Here is a 9941-nt window from a genome sequence, read left to right as displayed (position 1 = left end):
GAGTGATGTACATAACTGAGCACAGTTGGTCTCAAATGCAATCAGGGCCCGATTAAACTTTTATATTAGGGGAAACTTGGTCTGATTTTGGGGCCCCCCATAATTTGTTTGAGGAAAATTTTCTAAACGTTCTATGCACATTAATACAACACTGATTAATGCTAAGTGGCAGAGCAGAATTCAAACTTAAGTTAATTCCACCTTATCCACTGTCAGAACTTTTGTTTATTACATATGTTGCACTTTGAATTCTCAGAAAATATGGGAAGAACATATTGAATTATATTTGACACTTTACAAAGGAAATTAAATGTCATAAAAGTGCATTGCAACAGAATTAAATCCCACATTTGAAAATCTAGCTCGTGGCCTCATTTTATGTAATTATTTAATTCTTTCCTTCAAAAAAAATTCAGTTAAAAGCCGAAACTGGAATTGTTAAGTCGTTTTACAGGGATATTTGCCCCCCCCCCCTAAAATTTCTGAGGGGAAGCTCAAATTTCCCGATCTTTTTAGGTAATCAGGCCCTGAATGCAATTGTCATAACAAAAACTATGATGTTGGTTACTATTGATTGTTTACATGCAAATTATATTATACTAACTAATCAGTATTTTTTCTCAATACGTATATCATAAAGCTGTGTAACCGGCAATCGGCACAAAGTATCATGGGAAAAGGATAACCGTTACAATGTATACTAGAACTCTACCATAGTCTAAAAATACACCAAGGAGATCCAACATTTGAAAGTCTTCCGGGAGAGAGGCAATGGTCATTATGTGAAAAAGCACAAAATACAGACACACATGTAATAGATAGATACATTGTTCTTAAAAGTCGGTGGGGATTGGGGGATATTCCTACCTGATTCTTTAAATGGCAAGATTAGATGCAAAAACATTTCTATTTTGCATCATGGAATGCACTCATCTTTATAGAGTAACTATTTACATTGTCAGCATTGCGACTTCAAGAATATTAGAACAGTAAAATCTGTAAAGTTGATTACCTGTCTAAGTTGACCGCTATTTTCAGGCACAGAATTAAATCTATATCATATATGATCTATATCATATAATTCAACCTCTACAAGTTGACCACCAGTTTAAGTTGACCACTAAAATAGTGCACCGGAAGCGGTCAACTTACACAAGTTTAACTATACTTAGTATAAGAAATTTTTTAGTTATCTCTTCAGTTTTTATCATATTCGTTGCATTTTAAGCAGAGGATGTACTTGCATTTATAAGGCATACTTTTCGAAACGTGAATCTTGAGCTTGATTACTTTTACGACATTCTGTTCCTACATTAAAAATTTTTCCTCATAAAATTCCAATAAAAAACGCTTTGAAAACTGAAAGTGAAGAATCACTACAATCCACTAACACTACAGATGTAACTCAAGAATTCCGGTTCTCAAAGACGCACTTCTATAACAACTGTTATCAAATAAAACAGGAAGAATTTTCAATACGATCTGGTAACGTAACAAACAGCACAACAAGATGTCAGTTCGTGATACCTTTAATTTAAATGGACGATGTTTCGTTGTTATCATTGTTAATAAGTGGACTTTTGAATTCTTTAAATAAATCTTGCAAAAAATCTTTGAAGTTCAACACTTCCATGTTTTTTGATAGTAAGAACAGTATGAACCAGTCGCCGTATGTCGTTTTCCGGATGATGGTTCTCAGTTGATCTTTTGGCGACAGCCTAGACATAGAATGCAGTGTCATGTAACGGACAGTCTTCGAACTAAGAAGAACTATTTTGTAGAGCAAAGATATTGCGGTAATCACAGCTAATATAATGAACCAGAACCACAATACGATGTATATCTTTTCATTCACGATGTTGAGTGGCAAAAGACACAAAGAATCGTACTTCATAACGTCACCGGAAGGTCCATATCGATGGAACGTGCACTTGGTCAACCTGGGAAAGACCCGGACCATGGGATCTATTCTCTGCTCTTGAGCATTGGTGGCAAAATGAAGCACTCTCAATCCGTACGTGGTGAACTCACCACCCAGAAAGTAATCCACAAAGTATATCTGGGCAATGACGTTCGCCAAATTCATCACCTCACAAAGAAGGTACTTGTAGCAATAAGAGGAATGGTGGCGCATGTTGTTCCGGAAGTATTTCACCAGATGATCACACCGTTTCTTCTTCTCACAATGAGCCATGATGGGACAGTTGAGCTCCTGAAGCAAATTCTTCAACCTGCCTGCTTCCCAGCATCTCCAAGTCAATCTTGGCAAGTAGAAAAGCATACTTTGGAAGAGTAGAACGAAGCACACCCATTGGTAATACGCGTGGTATACAACTTGGTCGCCTTCCCTTCTCTTGTCGACACCAGGGTATACGACTTCTCTGCCAACTTCAAGTCCTAAAGCTCTGGGCAAAGTAAAAGTTCCTTCCACCCAGCAATAGGTATTCAGCACTTTCTCGGGCACATCATCACTCTGAATGCACGTTATGGGATCGCCGTAGAACTGAGTGGCTGATACTAGAATGCTACAGGCGCACAAGACCAGAGCTGTTACTCCGTAGTGAAGACGAAAAACAGTACAATCGTTGACAAATAGTCTAGGTTTGATGAAATTTTTGAATGTTCCCGACAAGAATAGTTTATCCATTTCTAATTCGTATCAATTACTCACCAACTATTCTCAAAATTATCTGAATCAGTTTTAATGTGTTGCACAGTCGTAAATAGAAAATCAATTTTGGGAATACCTTTTTCTTGAAACCAGTTATCTTTCAGAAATTGTAATGAAAAGCATTTTGTCGGACATAAAAACATTCCTATTCATGTGAGCTAGCTGGTAGGTAAACTGAGCCTTGTAACAGAAGATGAGTTTCCCCATTCACTAACAGCATTCGCAAGATAGAACCCACGGTAACACTTTCAAATCACTTTCCACGTGCGTGTTGAACAAAAAATGAAATAATCATCCTACTGGGGGAGATGGACAACTCTTGGAACAAACCAGAAACGTAGCACAATCAGCCAATCACAGCTCTCAACTTGAAACACAGTTGTGCTTTAGCAGCAGCCATGGCTTTTTTTCTTCGTAAAAAAAATTGATGAAGTTTCACCAACAGTATACCAAATTCGTCAACAATATTCGATAGTCACAACTGCCCCTGACAAAACTTCATGACCCGCGCATCTCCGAGGCATCATCTTGAAACAAGTTCGATACAAACTCGCGACACGTGCTTGTCAAGCGGAATTCTTGAATCATTAATAAAGCATTTAAAAGGAACCGCTAAAGATGACGCCAGCTGCCCGAAAAAGCAAAATCAAAACCACGGACGGGGAGAACTCAGAGCTTGTCTGCCTACGTCACCGACCACTCACTCGAATGCCTCCGCAAGAACAAATCCCTCCCCGACCAATTGTTGTCCCCTCTTCCCTCTGTGGACCAATCAGGGCTCTTGTATCCAAGAGGCACAAGGTCGTGGCCGATGTGAAAGGATGCAGAAGAGTAAAGCGAAGTCGCGTAACACCTACGTAACGCGTTATACACTAAAGTCGAGCCTACCCTCCCGGTTGGGTTATGCACGCAACACGGGGCAGGTGAATTGGGGGGGGGGGGGGGGGGAATGCGTGCAATTTCCACGCGTCCGTCTGGAACGAATCACGCAAAATTCTGCACAACACAATGAGACCCACCAAGCGGACACGAGAATGGAGGGCTAGGAGCTGATTTATTATTTCGAGGCTTTAAAATTGTTGGTGTTTAGTAGTTGCTGGCAAGCCTTACTTGCCTACAATGACGTAGTTTGATAAATGATAAATCATATCAGTTTTCAAAAAACACATAAAATACGAAGTTTATTATACTTTCAAATGAATACCAGCAGATATTTTCTTTGCTTTTTCCCACTATGCACGCAATATTTTCCCACTCTTCTTTCATTTTCATAAAAAAAAATCGAGAAATATCAATTTTGTTCATTTCTTAGTTTTTTCCGACATGAATCTTTAAAACTCTCAGCTTACAGCCGAATTTACTTTCTGTGAAGACCCGTCATTTGGAAGCTCAAGGGGGAAAATTGCCTTTTAATATTCTTAGAAACCTAGCATAACTATGAATTTTTTAGTGGGAGAGACTGGGGATACATGTACCAAAATGTACCAAAATCATTAAGTAGAGATTTGAAACCTGACAGTAATGTTAAAATTATACTTGTACATAAAAAATGGCAACACTTCACCTTTTCAGCCATTTTGTTTTATCTCAAGAAATGATTGAATGAGTTAAGGGAAACATTTTTCAAGGAAAGCATTCTGAAGTTTACATTATCCGTTATATACAACTTTAAAAAAAATAACGATATGTAATGTTAAAATATAGACATTCGTTAATAATTAAGACAAATTTTTAGTAAACTGCCACTGATTGGTAATAATAGAACAAGTATGTTTGTAAAAATCTCATATTAGAGATACTTGATCCCTTTGGTTTCAGAGATACATGATCCGAAAGATCAAGTATCCTTATGACAATATAAACACAATGAAAACAGTATAAATGTTGTTTATACTGTTGACTTTAATTTTAAACATTCAAAACCATGTTAACATAAATTTTATCGTAGTATGAGGGATAGATTTTAGCAATCACTGCAGTAAATCTATCATTTGCGCACTTGTAACCCACATAACATCTAAACATAAACTAACTCTACTGACGAATTATATTTTGATCAGCCAAATGAGCTTGAACAAGCTGAAATAGATGTCAAATTTTTGTTTAGATAAAAAAAATGATTTTGCAATTATAGTTAGATTTACAGCAAAAAAAGTGAGTTGCCTATTATATAGACTCAATAACGGATGGAATGCAAAGTTTTATTTCCAGAATTTGAAATATTTTTTTTAAAGTGAAAAATTGATTTTTCCTGATTTTTTTCCCTGATTCTCATATTTTTCCTGAAAAATTGAGAAAAATTTAGTAAATGAGAATGAATGTTTAGTTGCACGTATCCAGTTGGGTTGAGCGGAACTGTAAGAACTACAACAAACGAATTGTTTGCATTTGACTTTTCAGGTTTTGAAAACATTAACTAGACTTTCTTTTTTTATATAAATATACTGATATTTACATTTATATTCCCTCTTTTTTTAAAAATTGATTCAATTGATAAACCTCTTAATTTTATTATTGCAAGACAAGAAGTAAATAAGTTGATTTTTGTGCTTTTCATCCCATTTCTTTTATTATTTGTTGTAATTTTAGCTTTATTACGCTACTTTAAAAAAATTCTTAGTTGTATTTATAAAATATATTTTTCAAAGCTGTACTGAAGAATAAGTAACTGATCAAAAGCATTTGAGGTTCAATAAAGTTGTGTAAATTTATTTTACAAATTTATACTAGTGGAATTTAAAATAATATTATTTTGTGTTCACATGATTAATCATATAAAGAAAATTAGAAATAGTTTTTTTTTAGAACATTGTGTAGAAAACTAAAATCCATAAGTAAATTGCAGATCTAATGAAAGTTTTACGTATTTTCTCAGTGGGATCAAGTATCCCCCAGGAAGGGATCATGTATCCCTTGATGTAGGGATACATGATCCCTTTATAAAAATATTGAAAACAATTATTTTACCAAAACTATCTGTTTCATTTCAACTAAAAAAAAAAATACTGTCAGATGGAGGAAAACATTACCATTGTTCACGCAATTGAAAAAAAAAAAACTGATACTTTGCAACAGAGAAAACAATTAAAAACTTAAGTGGGGATCAAGTATACCCAGTCTCTCTCCCCTATGTATTTTGTGGTATTTCCAATAAAATGTATTGAATATTTAACCTCTGAGTCCCAGCCCATCTCCTTCCGGAAACCTTTCAAATGACCGGGTTGATTTTACACCCTAATAACTATATATTTGATACGGTAAATTTCATGTCGAAGTGTATTTATTTTTGATGAAACTTTGTATTTGCACTAAAAATTTCATGAGTTGAAATAATTAAAAAAAAAAACTTTTTAAAGAAAAAAGAACTAAGCAATTCACCCATGCTTGTCATTTAATTGGATCAGGCGCGGCGAATCGACTCCCCCTTCTGGTATTGAAATATTAATGCATGTATACACATGTGTGGACGTGATTTCGTAGTTTTCTCAAGAGAAACACAAATTGTATACATACTTTTTGACTCTTCCCTCCCCACCCCCGGAAAATTTTCAAATGATGGACCTGAATTCACTTCAAATTATTTATTTATTCATTTATATTTTTTATTTTATTCATTCAGCAATTCATTTACTTATTTGTTTATTTATTGGCAGTCCGAGATGAAGTTTCTTTGAAATACATTGTTTATTTCGTACTGTAGCATTCTCCATATCGTTTGTAAACCTTTCATCTCAATAGCTGATACTATTATAAATGCACTCTAACAAATTAAGAAACATTATAAAAATTTCAAGGTCATAATCTGTAAAAAAAATTCCATGAATTTCTGCTTGATCATGTTTCTACAGGTGGTAGTTTAGTTTTCAGTTCTTGATTTAATTTAATAAATGCGAAATCTAAAAATCAAGAACTTTTTTATTTATTCTATAAAAAAAATATTCAAGACACTTTTTTGTAGCATACTCACACATACGCTAGAGGTACCGAAAAATAATTTTTATTATTATTTTTTTTTTCAAATAAATTATTAATCAAAATGATGTGAAACAAGTGTTTTTTTTTTTTTTTTTCGTTTGCAATCAGTGATCTAGAAACCCTCGTTATGAACATCCTTTTAGTCGTCTAGTGCGCAAATTTTCAATCCCAGATACGTCAAAACTAGTTAGTTTCGGGTCAAAATATGTGTGAACGGCATTTTGTACATCAGCCAAGGTTTCAAATCTTTTACCGCATAAAATGTGTTATGACCATCTAAACAAAAGGAAATTAAGTGACGCAATGTTGGGTTAACATGATGGGTGAGGCAATCCACAACAGTTCATTCGTCCCCCCCCCCCCCCATATACTAGCACCTACACAGCGTTTTGGGTGGGTTCGTCTTGCGTTATCATGTTTTAGAATCATGCCTATTCCGTTGGCAATCTGAAACCTATTCACCGGTTTAATAAAAACCTATTCACCAAACATTGCTCTATCTGATTTCCTTTTACTCTGATGGCGAGAGCACTATCTTTTCTTTTTAAACTGCTGCTAGCATGTGGTAACTTTTAGGGTGAAACTCTTTTAGTACCAGCCGCATCCCTGCTTCCCCTTAAAGGGTGCCATTTTGGCTACCTATGGCACCCTTAAGGTTACTCTTTTTCACCATGAGTTGCCATAGGAAGCCAAAATGGTCCATTTAAAGGGTGTTGACGATGGTGCTACAAGCGTTTCATCCTAAAAAGTACCATATGCAAATAGCAGTTTTAAGTGTATGGACAAAAAAATTTCAATGTTCAAGATTCCAGAGTCTTAATGGTAGTGCCCAAAGCGTCAAATAAAGCTCTGATTTTGTGTACACTTATTTGCAACGTTAGTTAACCAGGCTGGTACAAGTATTAATTCTTTAGTATTGCAACATTTTCGAACTCAAATTCCATGAGCCGAATGGTTACTCTTTGTTCCGTTATCATATTTAAGAGCCATTAGAAATTCCTTTTAATTTCAGAAGAATCTCTTATTGAATCTGTGTTACTCTTCACATAGGTTGCAAGGTCGCATTTATGTCAGTCAGTTTCCATATTTTTAACTGGTAGTTCTCTAAGATCGTCCAAAATATAAAAATTCAATTATATCATTAAAAAATTTATCATAAAAATGACAAGAAAAAAAGAAGAATGTGTCTCGTAAAGGGGACATACGATAGAAGACTTGTTCTTTCTGCACCTGACAATAAAATTGTGTATTTTGAGTAAAAAAAAAAGATTATAATCATAAACAACGAGAAAACTAAAGCTTGACCACGGATAGATGGCGGATGACCTTGAAGCAAAACATCATTTGTATCATTCGTAATATGTAGAATCTGCCAGAAAGTACCGAATAGTAAGAGGTACGATCTTCGCTAATCCTATCTATTCCGAAATAATAAAAAAAAAAACCTCTTACAAATGATACAAATGATGTTTTTACTTCAAGGTCATCCGCCTTCTTTTCGTGGTGAAGCTATAAACAAAACTCAAAAGCCGCTTTTTAATTGTTGTCAAATACTACAAATAATAGTAACTACAAAGTTAGCTGTGTTAATAAAACTTAACGAACTAATTTCAGGGATGAACTTAAGTAATGTGGACCACGCTTTTCAACTGATGACTTGACTTGATTCAAAGAAATCTTCAAAAACCCGCATCATTTGAAAAGTTTAAACTGCCCAAATCCTCACAATATGAGCTTGCTTAAAATCAGCCTTGAAAATAATTTGTTACATTTATCAACAAAACTTACTTGAGAATTGTAAGTATTTGTCATTGTTTTTGGCAACAATTAAAAAATAACTACGTCCAGGCCCGGATAGGTAAATTTTGTGCCTCTCCACAGAAGCCAGCAGTGCATATTTGCAACGTTATACGTCTTAGTGCTAGTTCCTTCATTTTTTTTTTCAATTTCTTGTTCCTTTGGGCCCCTAAAGACGTGCCCCCCTCGCCCCCGCACTGCGGGGTCTGCGGGTGTGCAGATCCGGGTCAGACTACGTCACTTCTGTCACACAAAAAGATTGCGAATCAGAATTTCAAAGCCTTCGCATAAAATTTTAACTTCAAAAAAATAAGAATAAACCAAGAGAAAAAAATAATTTTCAAAATATTTATTTTGCATTGAAAATTTCATGATAGTTTTTTCGATTTCTGGATGTCAGTTGGTTACCTGTGGACCTCACCATAAATTAAATACATTCCTTTTACCGCCAAAATTGAGTTGTCATCTTAAGAGTAAAACCGGTTGTTTGACTTTTGAACCTAACGCTGTAATTAGGCTTTGATTAAGCGCCATATTTTCGCAAAATGTATTCCAAGTTCATAAAAAGTGCAATGATTTTTTTCTGTTATCACTCGAAGACCGTACGCTCTTGCGTGCTCAACGAAAGAAACCAAACTTGATTGCAATATAAAAACTGACATCTGAAATTAAAACAATCATCAATAAAATAGAATTATAGTTATTCTCCTTCTTTCTTTTTTGTTTTGAAGGACGGCTAGAGGGCGGAGACAATATTTACTCTACTATGTATACTACTTCTGCACGAAGTAGTAATTTTCTTTATTACAGTTGAACCCAGAACTTGTATCCGACATAGTTGGGTTGTTTTTCGCATTGTAAATGAAGTATTATTTTTTCTTCCAAATCTATAGGTGATGCTGTAAATACGTAAATTTTCCATCAAATAAATAAATAAATAAATAAATAAATATATATAAATAAAAAAATCGACAAACTAATTTGTTAAGTTTTTAACAGAAAAAGTGCTTTTTTGTTGAGTAACAATCGCCTATTTTCATCAAAAATTCTCAGTAACTAATATCAAAGGTAGAACTTTTGAAATTTAATTGTTATATGTTTCATAGCATTATAACAGTGTTGCCCAACTTCCGGTCCGCAGGTTGACCCCTGTGGCCTACCTGTAAAAAGTTTCAGGTGCCTTTCTTGAATAAATAGTTAGTTTTCCAAAAATAACAGATACCTACGAATAAAAACAGTTTTTTTCATCCGTTCGGAAACCTATCGGAAGTATACAGAAACATTTCCGAAACTCAAAAACCTAAGAGAAAGTTGCATGGCGACGCTGCGCAGAAGTAAAATAAGGCGATGGAGAAGATTGAAGCCGGATGTGGGCGCCATTAAACTTCCTCGCATGAATTCAGTATTACTTTTTCTTGATCAACGAAGATTTTTACTACAACTGCACTTAAGCGAGAATACTGAAATCAAACTTAAAACAGGTACTCACAAATTTCGA

At 34.7% G+C, this 9941-nt stretch overlaps 1 protein-coding gene across 1 annotated transcript; it reads right to left on the bottom strand.

Moving 5' to 3' along the window:
* Nucleotides 1–1488: 1488 nt before the first annotated feature.
* Nucleotides 1489–2790, bottom strand: LOC129222797 (innexin inx2-like). The gene has a single exon (XM_054857342.1). It carries the CDS (start codon nt 2645–2647, stop codon nt 1535–1537), a length of 1113 nt encoding a protein of 370 aa, XP_054713317.1. The 5' UTR covers nt 2648–2790; the 3' UTR covers nt 1489–1534.
* Between the last annotated feature and the right edge of the window lie 7151 nt (nt 2791–9941).

Source organism: Uloborus diversus, chromosome 5 (genome assembly GCF_026930045.1).
Source record: "Uloborus diversus isolate 005 chromosome 5, Udiv.v.3.1, whole genome shotgun sequence".
Taxonomy (NCBI): domain Eukaryota; kingdom Metazoa; phylum Arthropoda; class Arachnida; order Araneae; family Uloboridae; genus Uloborus; species Uloborus diversus.
Note: the sequence above shows the minus strand (reverse complement) of the source record. Positions and strands in the feature narration are given on the sequence as shown.